The 15778-nt window shown below is 38.1% G+C and overlaps 2 protein-coding genes across 2 annotated transcripts; one reads left to right on the forward strand and one right to left on the reverse strand.

Moving 5' to 3' along the window:
• Positions 1-4: 4 nt before the first annotated feature.
• On the reverse strand, positions 5-1891 carry FDP41_005430 (uncharacterized protein; the record flags this gene model as incomplete). Its single annotated transcript, XM_044708954.1, has 4 exons — positions 5-318; positions 374-818; positions 884-924; positions 1009-1891. The coding sequence occupies 4 exons, from the start codon at positions 1889-1891 to the stop codon at positions 5-7; spliced, it is 1683 nt and encodes a 560-aa protein (XP_044560149.1).
• A 377-nt stretch (positions 1892-2268) lies between these two features.
• On the forward strand, positions 2269-15744 carry FDP41_005431 (uncharacterized protein; the record flags this gene model as incomplete). The annotated part of the gene is made up of 1 exon (XM_044708955.1): positions 2269-15744. One exon carries the CDS (start codon positions 2269-2271, stop codon positions 15742-15744), a length of 13476 nt encoding a protein of 4491 aa, XP_044560150.1.
• Positions 15745-15778: the final 34 nt, after the last annotated feature.

The following is a 15778-nucleotide window of genomic DNA, read 5'->3' on the forward strand; positions in this document are numbered from 1 at the left end:
TTGATTATGACAAGCCTCCAAATTTACCTCTGTAGGATTTAGACACACTCTTAGACAGACTATCCCAATCTACCTTATAGACAGGACCGGGCGATTCGCTGGAAGTGGTGAACATGTTAGAAACTCTGCAATCCATGCTGCTTTTCACAAATCTTGGAGCTGTCACTTTGGGTATCGTTGAGAGAGCATCAACTTTTGGATTCAACAAAGGAGGAGATTTGGCTTGTTTTCGTTTTACCTTCTTGGGAGGCGACATGATAATGGATGAGGGTCTCCTGACTTTTGTTGTCAGATCATCATTTGGGGCATATATTGGACCTGAGAAGATGAAGAAATGTTAGCATGTTATGCTGTCTGCCATTAAAAAACTTACCAGGGCTGTCTGTGTCTATAGCAGCTGTTTTGGAGATGCTATACCCTAAATAAGGCGGTTTTCCTGATGATGTTCCTTTTTTCTTTTCGCTCTTCATCATGCTTAAATGATCTGTGACTGGTTTTCTTTTGGAAGGAATGAGAAAGCTTCCTGAGATGTTATATTTAGGACCAGGAGATTCCCTTCCATAATTTTCTTGACAAAAAACTTCATTGACGTATCTGAGTCGGGGAGCGTGAATTATGGTGGGATCCACTTCTTTCTCTTTTCCAGAAATAGTTATTGATGGAGCTGTACTGTATTTTTCAGGTTTCAAAAATCCAGGGCCATCCATGGAAGGGCGTTCTGAGGGGAGTGGACTTTTCGTACCGAACGAAAAAGAAGGAGAGGATGACAGGGTTGCCCTGAAGGATGGATCATAAATGGGACCTGGCGTTCGATAGGCCTGTTCGTAGTTAAAGCATCATGATCATTCTGTTACAAAAAAAGAAATGAAGAATGCATACATACATCTTTGTGATGGCTTAGTTTGTCTCCAAAAAAAGTAAAGTCTATGATGGAGTAAATAAAAAGTAAAGTAGATCAATAAAAAAATCAATAACAAGCATGTCATGAAATCAACGTGTCTAACATACCCTCTTTCTTTGATGAGGTAAAAGTGATGCTTTTTTTGGGTTCAGTCAGCACTGGATCGTAGGCACCTGGAGATGGTGAAGCTCTGTTTTCAATTAACCTTAAAGTTCGTTCACCAGCTCCAAATGTGGTGGGAACTTTGGATATTTTAGGTGAACTTGGTTGTGGTAAGTAGATTGGACCAGGTGAGTCTGAACGAAATTCCACCACAGGAGTGCGAGTGCCAAAAGAATAAGATGGATCGCTCTGTTGTTTTGAGGAAAAGTTGAGTTTTGCATTGTACGCTGTGGGACTTGGATTTTGAGCTTGTTTTGCAATCTTCAATTCCTCTTCAACAAAACGTTTTCCTTTTGGAAATGAATAGCTGTTGGGCGTTAGATTCTTGGCAACAAAGTTATTACAATTCGTTACTTCATAGATTGGACCTGGTGTGGATATCCTGTGTCTGTCTAGGTAGGAGTAGGTTCTTTCTCCTTTTGCAAATGATATACTTGGGCTTTCAACAGAAAATCGATGTGGAAGTGAATGAATGGAAGGGATGGTGTTTCGGGAAGCATTTAACGACGAAGAAAGATTTACAGAGGAATTGGTGCTTTTGTTATTATGGATTTTTCGTTTAGATGAGATGGAATTCTGATCGGTGAGAGATGATGCGTTGAGCGAGCGATGATTCCGATGATTGCTAAACTTGTTGGACTGAGTCATCCTCATCATGTTCAATGCTTCATGGTCATTGGAATGATTCTGATTCTCATGAGTAGTGTGGTGGTGATTAAGATTCTCTCCATCAATTTCATCGAGCAAGAGATCCTCATCTTCATCGTCCGAGAGGAACGAATGACCTCCCACACCACCTTCACCTCTCTCACTGTGGGTGGTGCTCATATTTTCTTTCTCTGGAGTGAGGGCTCACACTTGTAACGGTTTTGAAATTTACAGCTCCAAGTCGGAACTTGTGATGGAGAGATGTTTTTGAAACTCACTTTTGAGGAAAGGTCCCAATTCAAGAAGAAGAGATTCGAGCATGCAGGTTCCTGAGGGCCTTACCCGACAAAATGATAAAATTAATGATATCACCATGTTTTTGGTAACTGAAGATACTGCCGCAAGTCAGTCGTGAGAGAGTTGTTGGAATTGGTGAATCATTCAATTAAGTTTTCGCATGTCGAATGACCATTATCGAACAAGTTCGATCAAAATTTTTCCCGCGTTTTTTTTACAAATTGAATACAAAATAAAACTACAACAAAAAATATTCCATCATGGTCATCAGGGACGCCAGATCGAAATATATTTCTGAGAGAATCGAAGAGGCATTTCCTCAAGTCAAGACCCTCCAAATCCAACAACTTCTCGACAACAATGAGAACATTCTGGAATCATTCCTGAAGGGGGATGCCGCAACACCAGTCATTTTATTCTCTCAAAATCCGCCAGATAAAAACAATGAACCACAACTCTCGCTAAAGTCCACTCAGGACCTTCCGCACAAGACTCAGAAAGTTTTATATTTCATCAGAAGAGGAAATCAACCGGTTCCTTCGAAGGAAGCACAACTTGTTGATGTTCTCATTTCTGGTGTTCTCGATGGAAATGTAATTGACAATTTGCACACAGTGATTGACCAGGTATTTATTCCTGTGTTCAGTGCTGATGATATGAATTGGGGAAAATCTTCATCCGAACAAACCAAAGAGTTGTTGAATGCAACTAAAAGACTTTCGGATAAACTAGGAGAGGCTCTTTCATCAAAATCGCCAACTATAACATTAACTAGACCAGCCACAGATAAACTCATTGCCAACACTCCCACAGCCATCAAGGAAGCGAAAGAAAACATCGCTTTGATGAGTTATTATGAGAATTTGGTGAAAATGTGGGTACAGGAAATACAGAGAGTAATCGACGACAATAAACCCACGGATAATGAACTAGGTCCTACAGCTGAAATTGAGTACTGGAAAAACAGATTCCTTCGACTAAATAGTGTGATGGAACAATTGAAAAGAGAGGAATACAAAGCAATTATTTCTGCTTTGAAATTATATCAAGCACCTCAGGAGTGGATAGATTGTGATATTGCTCTAACTGATGCAATCAATGAGGCCAAAGATAATGTTAAATATCTCACATCTCTTGAAAAGTACATTGATCCACTTTACAACTCTCCTCCTTCACATGTAATCGAAATACTCCCCAGTTTAATCAAGAATATTAGCATGATGTATAATATTGCTAAATATTATAGTTCTAAAGAAAAGATGGAGAAACTTTTGGTCAAGATCAGTCTCCAAATTATCCAAAACTGTAAATACAATATTGAGAAAAATGGCCGTTTGTGGGATCAAGATACAAACGAGCTATTGACTAGTTTGAAAACCTGTATTAGGTTAAAAGAAGAGTATGAGGGTTGCTACTTTGCTGAGAAGGCCAAACTTCAACAACAAAAAGGAAGAGAGTTCGACTTTGATGAGTTGAAAATTTTTGGTAAATTAAGACTCTTCTGCAGAAGAATTGACACACTTATTGAATTGTTTTTAACTATTGATCAATTCCATTCTCTTAGAAGTAATAACATTGAAGGAATGGATGAACTTATTACTCAATTTTTTGGTTATGTCGATGAATTGAAGAGAAAGTCAGCAAACCTTTTGGACTATCAAAGAAACGCGTTCGATAAGGAGTACATGACTTTCAACAAGAAAGTTGTTCATCTTGAACAATACTTGCAAGTGTTCATCAATACATGGTTCGAAAATATTTCCAGTAGTGAACAGGCTCTTGAAGTGTTGAAGAAGTTTAAAACTATTTTAAAGAGAGAAACGTTGCAAACAGAGCTTGAAAATAAGTACACTGTTATTTTCCATAACTATGGATTCCAACTTGAAAATATCCAAAAGTTATATGAAAAGTACAAGACAAAACCCAATTTAGTTAGAAATGCTCCTCCAGTAGCTGGTAAAGTGATATGGTGCAGACAATTAATGAGGAGAATTGAAGAGCCCATGTCCAAGTTCCAACAAATTCCAACAATCATGCAGAGCAAAGAATCTAAGAAAATTATTAAGACTTATAACAAGGTATTAATGGGACTTATTAAATTTGAAACGAGCTGGTTGGATGCCTGGAAGAAGTATGCAGAAAAGGCAAAAGATGGTTTATTGGCAACACTTTTAATTCGTTTGGATGACAGACTTTTTGTCAATTTTGACATTGAAATCATCCAACTCATCAGAGAGAGCAAGTGGCTGATGAGACTGGGAATTGAAATTCCAGATTCTGCTAAGACTGTATTGATTCAAGAGCAAAAATACAAGGGCTACTACAACGAGCTTTCTTTCGTTCTAAAGGAGAGATTAAGGATACTATCAATGGTAAAAGATGATGTAAAACCTTTGTTGGCACCTCACATTGAAGAGTTAGAGAAAAGAATTGAACCTGGCGTGACTACTCTTTCTTGGACTTCCATGAACATTTCTGTATATCTAAAGAGAATCAATAGGACGTTAGAAAAGTTGGAGGATGTCATATTGAAGATCAATGACATCATTGATGGAAGAATCCAAAAGAATTTGGATGACATTTCTAATTGCTCATTCTTCAACATTCCAGAGAGTAACGACCACACACTTGATCAAATTGTGGATTTACAAGACAAGCACTCAAAAGAAATTTCAGAGCAACTGTACAACAAGAGTTTAGAAATTGAAAGAGCAGTGGATGACATTGTAGAAGTGATTTTAAGCTTCCCGTTCGAGGAAGCAAAGCAAGTCCTTTCTGACGAGTTGATCGTCGGTCTCAAGGATCATTATCACGCCACTTTGTTGGAAACTCTCACACGATCAGTGATTTCTTCTTTGCATAACTTCAGAATGAGAACAAAACGAGATACTCACAGTGATCCATTCTTCAAGATTAATTTAGAATTGAACATTCCTGAAATTGTTCTCAAACCAAGCTTGAACGAAATTCAAGAATCATTCGACAGATTAATTCAGTCAGTTCTTGGAACAACTAAGGCCATTCAACCTTGGAAGTGCAAACAAGATGTTCACTTTTACAAACAAATTTCCAAAGACCGAGAGATTGTTAAAACCGTAATGGTTCTAAGTGGTAGTGCAAACGCCTTATCCAAGGAGATTGGTAGTTTTATTTCGAAATTCGAAACTTATGGATATCTTTGGAAGGAAGACAAACAAGTTGCATATAAGAAGTTTGTTGACCGATGTGTTGACAAGAAGCCAACACTTGACGATTTCGAGAAGGAGTTGAACAAATATACAGTCTTAGATGGCCAAATTAATGCGATGCAAACTAATAGCGTTGCAGGTCCTTTTACTTTGGATGCAGAAAGCTTGAGAAATTCTTTGCTCCAACTTGTGACACAATGGAAGGTACAATATGCCAACAACTTACATGAAAGTGCTACTGAAGAGCTCAATTATTATTTGACGCTTTTTGATGAATCAACAAAGAGCTTACATCCCGAAATCACCACGCTTGAAGATTTAAGATTTGTGATGGATACAGTAAAAGATGTTAGATCGAGAGAGGCCATGATTGAATATCACTTCAATAAGATTTTAGATAGATATTCAATACTTAAAAAGTATGACGTCAATGTTCCAAAAGAAGAATTTGATGAAGCACATGACCTCACAGCAAAATGGGAAAAGTTAACAAAACTTGCAAGCAAGGTTAACGAAACAGTTTCAAAAGTGCAAAATGGCTTTAAAACTCAGCTTATTTCAGAGGTAAAGATTTTCAAACAAGATGTTGCACAATTTTGGGCAGATTTCCAAACCAATGGTCCAATGGTTCCAGATATATCTCCAGAAGAGGCCAGAGAACGATTGAACAAGTTCCAAAGATTGTTTACTGAAAGAGAGCGAAAATATGAGGTGTATAAAGAAGGAGAAAAGCTATTCGGACTTCCTCAGCAGGAGTATCCAGAACTCACCAAGATGAAGAAAATGTTAAAGTTGTATGACACTTTGTATGATTTATATATCAAAGTTAAGAAGCAGGTTGGAAGTTATGGAGAGCTGCTATGGTCAGAACTTGACTTCCCTGCTATTACAGATGAAGTTAACAAGTTTGCTACCAAGTGTTCTTCTCTTAAGAAAGCAGCAAAGGGAATTGAAGCCTATGAAAACTTGAAAAAAACCATAGAAGACTTCCTTGAGCTACAACCTTTGCTTGAGTCACTCAAACATCCAGCTATGAGAGCAAGACACTGGGAGAAAATTGAGGACTTGGCAAAGAAGAAGTTTAAGAAAGAAGATGAGGTATTTAAGTTGAAGGACATCCTCGAAGCTAACTTATTACAATGTAAGGAAGAAGTGGAAGATGTTTGTAATTCAGCTCGTAAAGAATTAGAAATTGAAGAAAAGCTTAAAAAGCTCACAGAAGAATGGAAAGATAGAGAGCTCTCTTTTGCAGAGTATAAGCATCGTGGTCCAATCATATTGAAGGGTACAGAAACCCAAGAATTAATGGAGCAATTAGAAGAGGCTCAAATGAACTTGGGAGGTATTATGGGATCGAAATACCTTGAACCATTCAGAGAACTTGCCTCTGGTTGGATGCAAAAGCTGACATCAGTCACTGAAAATATTCAAGCTTGGAGACAAGTTCAATCTCAATGGCTTTATCTCGAACCAGTCTTTGCCAGTGGTGACATCAAGCGCCAACTTCCTCATGAGGACAAGAAGTTTAGTCACATCGACAAGAACTGGGTTAAAATTATGCAAAAGGCAGTCGCCACACCAAATGTTATTAGATTCTGTTATGACAATGAAATGCTCAAAATGTTACCAGCTCTCAAAGTCAGTCTTGAGGAATGTCAAAAAGCATTGGCTGGATATCTCGAACAAAAAAGAGACATCTTCCCAAGATTCTATTTCAACTCTGATACTGCCTTACTTGAAATTTTGTCTCAATCCTCAGATCCTCATGCAATTCAACCTGCTTTAATTACTATATTTGATAGTATTGCCAAGATTACATTTGATGCAAGACAAGACAACAAGATTTTGAGTATGCACTCTCCTGAAGGAGAAGTTGTTCCTTTGAATGACGCTGTAGTTGCAGCAGGTAATGTTGAAGACTGGCTTCAGAAATTGGAAGAGGAAATGCAAAGAACTCTGAGATTTATTGTACGAGATGCTGCAGAAGAATGTTCTACTTTAGCACTTGTTAGTTTCATTGAGAAGTATCCAGCTCAAGTGGCCATTTTAGGTATTCAATTTATTTGGACTATTCAATGTGAGACTGCTCTTATGGCTGCAAAGTCTGATAAGAGAGCAATGAATGAAAGTTTGAAAAAAATTGATGGCATTTTAGGTGAATTGACAACCTTAACCACCAGAGAACTTACTCCTCTCGAAAGAACCAAGATTGAAACGCTTATTACCATCCAAGTTCACCAAAAGGACGTTTTCGCAGAGCTTGTAAAAGATAAGGTTAAAGAGCTGAGCAACTTTGATTGGCAAAAACAAGCTAGATTCTATTGGAAACCAGATCAAGATACGTGCGTTGTGTCTATTGCTGATATTGATCAAGAATATTGCTTTGAGTATTTGGGATGTAAGGAAAGACTTGTTATTACACCTCTCACTGACAGATGTTACCTTACATTAGCTCAGGCAATCGGATTGAAACTTGGAGGTGCCCCAGCAGGTCCGGCCGGTACCGGTAAAACAGAAACGGTCAAAGATCTAGGTAGAACTCTTGGTAAATACGTGGTAGTGTTCAATTGTAGTGACCAAATGGACTACAGAGCTATGGGTAAAATCTTTAGAGGTTTAGCTCAAAGTGGTGCTTGGGGTGACTTCGACGAATTCAACCGTATTGAACTCGAAGTGCTGAGTGTCGTTGCTCAACAAATTCAATCCATTTTATCGACCATGAGAGATGGTAAGAAGAAGTTCACCTTCACTGATGGTAAACCCTGCAAATTAGATGACAAGACAGCCATTTTCATTACCATGAATCCTGGTTACCAAGGAAGACAAGAACTTCCAGAAAACCTTAAAGTTTTGTTTAGAGGTGTAGCAATGATGGTTCCTGATAGAAAGATCATTATTAGAGTCAAGCTTGCAGCTGCAGGATACAAAAAGAATGATATCTTGTCGAAGAAGTTTGATGTGTTGTACAGATTGTGCGAACAACAACTTTCCAAACAGCCTCATTATGACTTTGGTCTTAGAAATATCTTGTCAGTTTTGAGAACTGCTGGAGAAACTAAACGTTCAAATCCTGAAAAATCTGAACCGTTTTTACTTATGAGAACTCTAAGAGACATGAATACGTCTAAGCTTGTTGCTGAAGACGTTCCCTTGTTTAATTCTCTTGTCGAAGATTTATTCCCTGGTATAAATCCAGAAAAGAGACGTTTCCCAGAATTGGAAAAGCAGCTTGAAATACAAATCAAACAAGCAGGTTTTGAAAACCACACTCCATGGGTTGAAAAGGTAATCCAATTGTATGAAACTTGCTTGGTTCGTCACGGTATCATGGTTGTCGGTGCGGCCAGCTCTGGTAAGAGTGCTTGTTACTCTGTGTTATTGAAAACTTTGAGTGTGCTAAATCCTGAAAAACCATACAAGCAACTTAGAATGAATCCAAAAGCTATTACTGCCAATCAAATGTTTGGTAAATTGGATGTGATTGCAAATGAATGGACAGATGGTATTTTCTCAGATCTTTGGAAGCAAGCCAACAAACAAAAGAAACAACACATCTGGATTAATTGTGACGGACCAGTAGATGCTATTTGGATTGAAAATTTGAACACTGTGCTTGATGATAACAAATTACTGACTTTGGCAAATGGTGACAGACTTGCAATGTCTCCTGACGTAAAGATGTGCTTCGAAGTTGAAAATCTTAACAATGCATCTCCTGCTACAGTTTCAAGAGCAGGTCAAATTTACATTTCTGAATCAATTCTTGGATGGGCTCCTGTCCTAGAGTCAAGATTGAAGGGATTTTCAGGAAGAGTCAATGAAAGTATTCCAAGTAACGAAGTACCAGTTCCTCCTTTCAAAGAAGAAGAAACAGCAATTGTAAGAAGCTTATTCCAGGCTCATATTGATGCCGGTTTAGATTATATCAAGAAGGAGCTCAAACAGGTTATGAACGTCGTTCGTGTCAATCAAGTCATGACTTGCTTCAGCATTATAACTCAATTAATTCAAGAACATTCCAAGAACGGAGAAACTAAGCTTGAGAAGCCTCATATTGAAATGCTTTTCTGGTTTTCGTTTGCATGGGCCATTGGTGGTCTTTTAGAAACAAAGGCTAGAAAATTCTTCAGTGACTATATTAAGACGAAAGCGTCTAGCTTCCCTACTGATATGGCTGATGATGAGACAATATATGACTTCTTTGTTGATGTTACCACAAAGAAATGGAAGAATTGGAAGAGCGTAATTCCACCATGGGTTTACCCTGAAAATGATCACTTAGAGTTCAGTACTCTCTATGTTCCAACTTCAGACTCTGTGCGAACTACCTTCCTTATTGAAACTCTAGCAAAACAAAAGAGAGATATTTTGTTTACAGGTGGCTCCGGTACTGCAAAGACTGTTACAATTGAAAACTATTTGTATAACCTTGATCCTGAAACTATGTTGTACAAGAAGATCAACTTTTCTTCTGCAACAACCCACAATATTTTCCAATTTACAATTCAAGATAATATTGAAAAAAGATTTAGAGTTTATGGTCCTCCTCAAAATAAGAAGATGGTAGTATTTATTGATGATATTAACATGCCAGAGATTAACAGTTGGGGTGATCAAGTTACAAATGAAATTGTCAGACAACTTATTGAAGAAAAAGGATTTTATAGTTTGAGCAAGATTGGAGAATTTATTCATATCGAAGATCTTCAATTCATCGCTGCAATGTCTCACCCAGGAGGTGGTAAAAACGATATTCCTGAACGACTTAAGAGACATTTCGCAATTTTGAACATTACTCTTCCAACAGCTGCATCTATCGACCAAATCTATGGTTCAATTATCAGAGGAAGATATAATTCATCAAGATTTAGCGATGATATCTTGAAGATTTCGAACAATATTACTCCGGCAACCATTGAATTCTGGAGATTGATTCAAGAGAAAATGCTTCCAACACCAAAGAAATTCCACTATATTTTCAACTTGAGAGACTTGTCCAGAGTTTATCAAGGTTTAATGCATTGTCCCTCTGAGGTTATCAAATCTCCACAAATTTTGATGAGCTTATGGAAGCATGAATGTGGAAGAGTATTTTCTGACAGACTGAACGATGTAAAAGATAAACTGTGGTTTGATGAAGCAGTAACCACATTATCCGAAAAATACTTTGGAAAAGAGATGGCTAATTTACCACTCGGTTATTTCGTTAACTTCCTTAGAGACCCTATTATTGACGAAGACACTGATGAAGTTGTCGAAGAAGCTCCAAAGATTTACGAACCAATTGAATCTATTCAATCGTTGAGAGAAAGAGTGGAAGGTTTCATGAAAAATTACAACGCCGAAAGAAAACATATCAAGAAATTGGATTTAGTTTTGTTCGACATGGCACTTAAACATCTCGTTCGTATTTCCAGAATTTTGAGTATGCCAAGAGGTAATGCTCTGTTAGTAGGTGTAGGTGGATCAGGAAAACAATCTCTGACAAGATTGGCCTCATTCATTGCTGGATATGAGATTAAGCAAATTGTCTTACACAAGACTTATAATGCTAACAACTTCTTTGAAGATTTAAGAGAACTATACAAGATTGCAGGATTGCAAGGAAAGCCCGTAACATTCATTTTCACCGATAATGAAATCAAGGATGAGACATTCCTTGAATACATCAATAGTATCCTATCTTCAGGTGAGGTTTCCGGTTTATTCATGAAGGAAGAAATTGATTCAATAATTAACGATCTGAGACTTGTTGCCAAACGATTATACCCAACAACTATTGGAAGAAACGACACATATGACAATTTGTATAGATTCTTCATTAACAGAGTCAGAGATAATTTGCACATATGCCTTTGCTTCTCTCCCGTTAGTGAGAAGTTCAGAAGCAGAGCACTTAAATTCCCTGCTCTTATCAGCGGTTGTTCTGTTAACTGGTTCTTCCCATGGCCTGAAGAAGCTCTTGTCAGTGTTGCTAAGAAGTTTTTGGACGACTACAAGATTAATTGTACACCTGAAGTGAAGCAAAGCCTTATTAAGCACATGGCTGCTGTACACAACAAAATTAATGAGGTGTCACAAGAATACTTCCAAAGATTCAGAAGAGCAGTCCATACTACTCCAAAATCGTATCTATCTTTCATTCAGCTGTATAAGGACGTTTACAAAGCCAAGTATGCAGAAATTGATAAGGAGGCAAAGAACGTAGCCATGGGTCTCTCTAAACTTCATGATGCCAAAGAAGACGTCGAAAAGCTTCAAATTGAGTTGAAGATCAAAGAAAAGAAACTTGCAGAAGCTAAACTCAAAGCTGAAGAAATTATGAAGCAGGTTTCAGAAAGTAAGGCTAAAACCTTGGAAAAGAAGACTGAGGTTGAAAAAGAGAAGGACATTATTGAAAAGGAACACAATCTCGTCGAGCAAAGCAAAAAAGAAGCTTTGGCTGATTTGGAAAAGGCTAAACCTGCACTTGAGCGAGCTGAAAAAGCTGTTGCTTCCATTCAACCCAAAGATATTCAAACAGTTAAGGCATACACTGTCCCTGCCCAAGCTATTAAGACAGTGTTCGATGGTGTGCTTATTCTCAGAGGTTTCCCAATTAATGACGTCAAGATTGTGAACGATGAAAAGCTTGGACCAATCATTGAAGATTCGTATGCTCAGGCACAAAAGATGACTGCAGATGCAGGTTTCTTGAAGGCTATTCAACAATTCAAGCAAGACGAAATTACGGATGAAACTGTAGAATTACTTATGCCTTACATCAACTACAGCTTCTTTACGTATGATGTTATCAAATCGTCATCATCTGCTGCATCAAACTTGTGTACTTGGGTTCGTGCGATGGTTGAATATCACAATGTTGAAAAAGATGTTCGTCCGAAGAGAGAACGATTAAGAGAAGCAGAAGAAAAACTTGCCATTGCCACTGCTCATCTTAACAAGAAAATGGAAGAGTTGAACAAGATTGTAGCAGAGTTTGAGGAGAAGCAAAGAATCTTTGAAGAAGAAACTCGTAAAAAGGAAGCTTTGGAAGAAGATGCCGAAAGAACAAGAAAATTTATGGAACAAGCCACCAGCTTGATTGGTTCTCTTGGAGGAGAAAGTGAAAGATGGAGCAAACAATCGAATCAATTCGCCGATAGATTGAAGAAATTAACAGGAGATGTTGCTCTAGCATGTGCTTTTATTTCATACTGCGGACCTTTCAACAGTGAATTCCGTAAAATTCTTCTCTCAAAATGCTTCTATGCTGATTGTAAAGAGAAAGACATTCCTGTAACGGAGGAAGACAAGGATGAAAAGAAGGACAAGATTGTTGATTTGCTTACCACTGAAGCTCAAATCGGTGCTTGGAATCTTGAAGGCCTTCCAACAGACTCTCACTCGATTCAAAATGCAATTATGTTGACAAAGTCATCCAAATGGGCTCTGTTGGTTGATCCTCAAGGACAAGGTTTGGCTTGGTTAAAGAAGAAGTATGAAAAGCACAACCTCAGAATTGCTCGTTTGACCGACAAGTACTTTAGAAATGTTCTTGAAGAGGCAATTTCAAATGGTTATCCTTTAATTATTGAAAATGTGGAAGAAGAAATTGACCCAATGTTAGATCCACTCCTGGAAAAGTCATTCGTTGTTCAAGGAAAACAAAAGCAAGTAATTATTCAAGATAAGGCAATTGACTACGATGACAGCTTTAAGCTTTTCCTCACCACAAAGATTGCGAATCCAAACTTTAGCCCAGAACTATTTGCCAAGTGTAACGTCATTGACTTTACTGTTACTATGAAGGGTCTGGAGCAACAACTTCTTGGTTATGTTATCCAACAAGAAAAGGCTGAGCTTGAAGAGCAAAGAGAAAAGATCTTAGAAGACATTAATCATAACCAACAAATCATGGCAGAACTTGAAGCCAAGCTTCTTTCAAAACTCTCTGAAGAATCCGACAAGTCTCTAATTGAAGACGAAGAATTGATTGCTGTCTTGGCTCAAACCAAGAAAGCTGCGGCAGAAATCAAAGAAAAATTAAATAATGCCAAGGACACTGAGGAGAGAATTAACAAAGCCAGAATGGAGTATGAAGACGTTGCTATTAGAGGAAGTGTTCTCTACTTCTTAATTGTCGAAATGTCTCTGGTCAATCCAATGTATCAAACCTCCCTGAATCAGTTCTTGCACTTGTTTGATAGAGGTATTAAAACTGCTCCACCAGCTCCAGTAGCCTCTCAAAGAATTCATAACATTAAGGAAACTTGCACATTCATCATTTACAGATACATCAGTAGAGGTTTGTTCAAGAGACACAAATTCCTATTCCTATTGTTATTGACATGTAAAATTCAATTGAGAGAAGGAAAGCTTCCATTCGATCAATTCAGTACTCTATTGAGAGGAGGTGCCATGTTAGATTTAAGTAAGGTTAGACAAAAGGTTGATTGGCTTCCAGACATTGCATGGCTTAATGTTATGAGTCTTTTCAACCTGGAAACATTCAAGCAATTACCTGAAAAGATCCATAAGAACGACAAGTTGTGGAAGAAGTTCTATGATGAAGAAAAACCAGAAGAGACCAAGGTACCAGAATATAGTAATTTGACAGAATTCGAAAAACTGTTATTGATCCGTTCAATCAGAGAAGACAGAACTATTCTCGCTGCAATGCAATACATTAGATCTGCTTTGGGACAGAAGTACCTAGATGTTGTTCCAACTTCTTTGGACAGTGTTTGGAAAGAAAGTGACAATAAGACGCCATTTGTTTGCTTATTGAGCCCTGGTTCTGATCCAACCTCTGCTATTGAAGGTCTTGCAAGAAATCAAAAGAAGGATGTTTTGGCAATTTCAATGGGTCAAGGCCAAGAACCAAGAGCAACTGAATACATACAGACTGGATTTGCTAATGGAAGTTGGGTTCTCTTACAAAATTGTCACTTGGGACTGAAGTTCATCAGCCAAATTGAAGACATGATCAAGAATGCTGAAAATATCCATCCAGACTTTAGAATTTGGTTGACAAGTGAACCTCATCCAAAATTCCCAATCGGACTTTTGCAAATGTCCATCAAATTAACATTGGAAGGTGATGTGGGCATTAAGGCTGGTATGAAGAACGCCTTCGAATGGGTTACTCAAGATATGCTTGATGCTTCTAAGCGTCCAGAATGGAAGCCACTCATCTACACTATTTGCTTCCTCAGCTCTATCGTTTCTGAAAGAAAGAAATTCGGTTATCTTGGGTGGAATATTCCATATGAATTCAATTTTGCTGACTTGAGTGCTTCGCTGATGTTCTTGCAGAACCATTTTGCCTCAATTGGTGATGACATCAAGAAAGGACCTACAATTAGCTGGCCAACGATTAGATACATGATTTGTGATGTTCACTATGGTGGTAAAATTACTGACGAAAGAGATCGTCTTCTCTTCAAGACATATGGTGAAAAATGGCTGTCTCCCGATGTTAGTAAGCTAGAATTCAAATTCTTCGATGGTTACACCATTCCATTTGTTGCAGACAAGGTACAAGAAATTGACAAAGAGCAATTCGTGGACTTCATTGAAAAACAAATTCCTGCCATCGACAATCCAGAAGTGTTTGGTCTACATCCTAATGCAGATATTACGTACCGTACCGAGGAATCAAAGAGTGTTCTTTCAACAATTCTAGATGTTCAACCAAAGGAAAGCTCTGGAGCTGCTGGAGAAACAAGAGAAGATGCAGTGTTCAAGAAAGCTGAGGAATTCTTGAAGAACATGCCTGCAGACTTCAAGAGAGATCATGTTGACCTTGAAATTAAGAAACAAGGAGGTTTTGACAGAAATTCTTTGAATGTTTTCCTTAGTCAAGAAATTGACAGACTCCAAAAACTTATTAGCATGGTTAGAACAGACCTTCAAAACTTGAAACTTGCTATCGATGGTGCAATCATCATGAGTGCTGCTTTATCTGACATTTTGAACAATATTTACGACGGTAGAGTACCTGATATTTGGAAGAAATACTCTTGGGAATCTCCAACGATTGGTCTTTGGTTCTCTGAGCTTCAATCAAGACATGAACAATTATATAAGTGGTTGACAGAAGGCAGACCAAACTCATTCCGTCTAACAGGTTTCTATAACCCTCAAGGTTTCTTGACTGCTGTTCAGCAAGAAGTAACAAGAGCACACGCTGGATGGGCTCTCGATGATGTAGTCCTAAAGGCAGAAGTCACAAAAATGGACGAAAAGGATGTCATTGAACCTCCAAGCGAAGGTGTTTACATTCATGGATTGCATCTAGAGGGTGCTGGTTGGGATAGAACGAATATTCGTCTTGCAGAATCACAACCAAAAATTTTGTACACTAAGCTTCCTGTTATTCACATCTCAGCAGCCACAAAGGATGATCAAAAGAAAGACAAGAAGAAAAATACCTACACATGTCCTGTTTACAGAAACAAGACTAGAAATGATTTGACATATATTTTCAGTGTAGAACTGAATTGTGTAGAGGACAAGTCCAAGTGGAAGTTGCGTGGTGTTGCACTGTTAGGAAGTACCCAATAAAATGCATGACCCTTATATATTCACTCATCGCTTT

The sequence above is a fragment of the Naegleria fowleri genome (assembly GCF_008403515.1).
Source record: "Naegleria fowleri strain ATCC 30894 chromosome Unknown tig44, whole genome shotgun sequence".
Lineage (NCBI taxonomy): Eukaryota > Heterolobosea > Eutetramitea > Acrasida > Naegleriidae > Naegleria > Naegleria fowleri.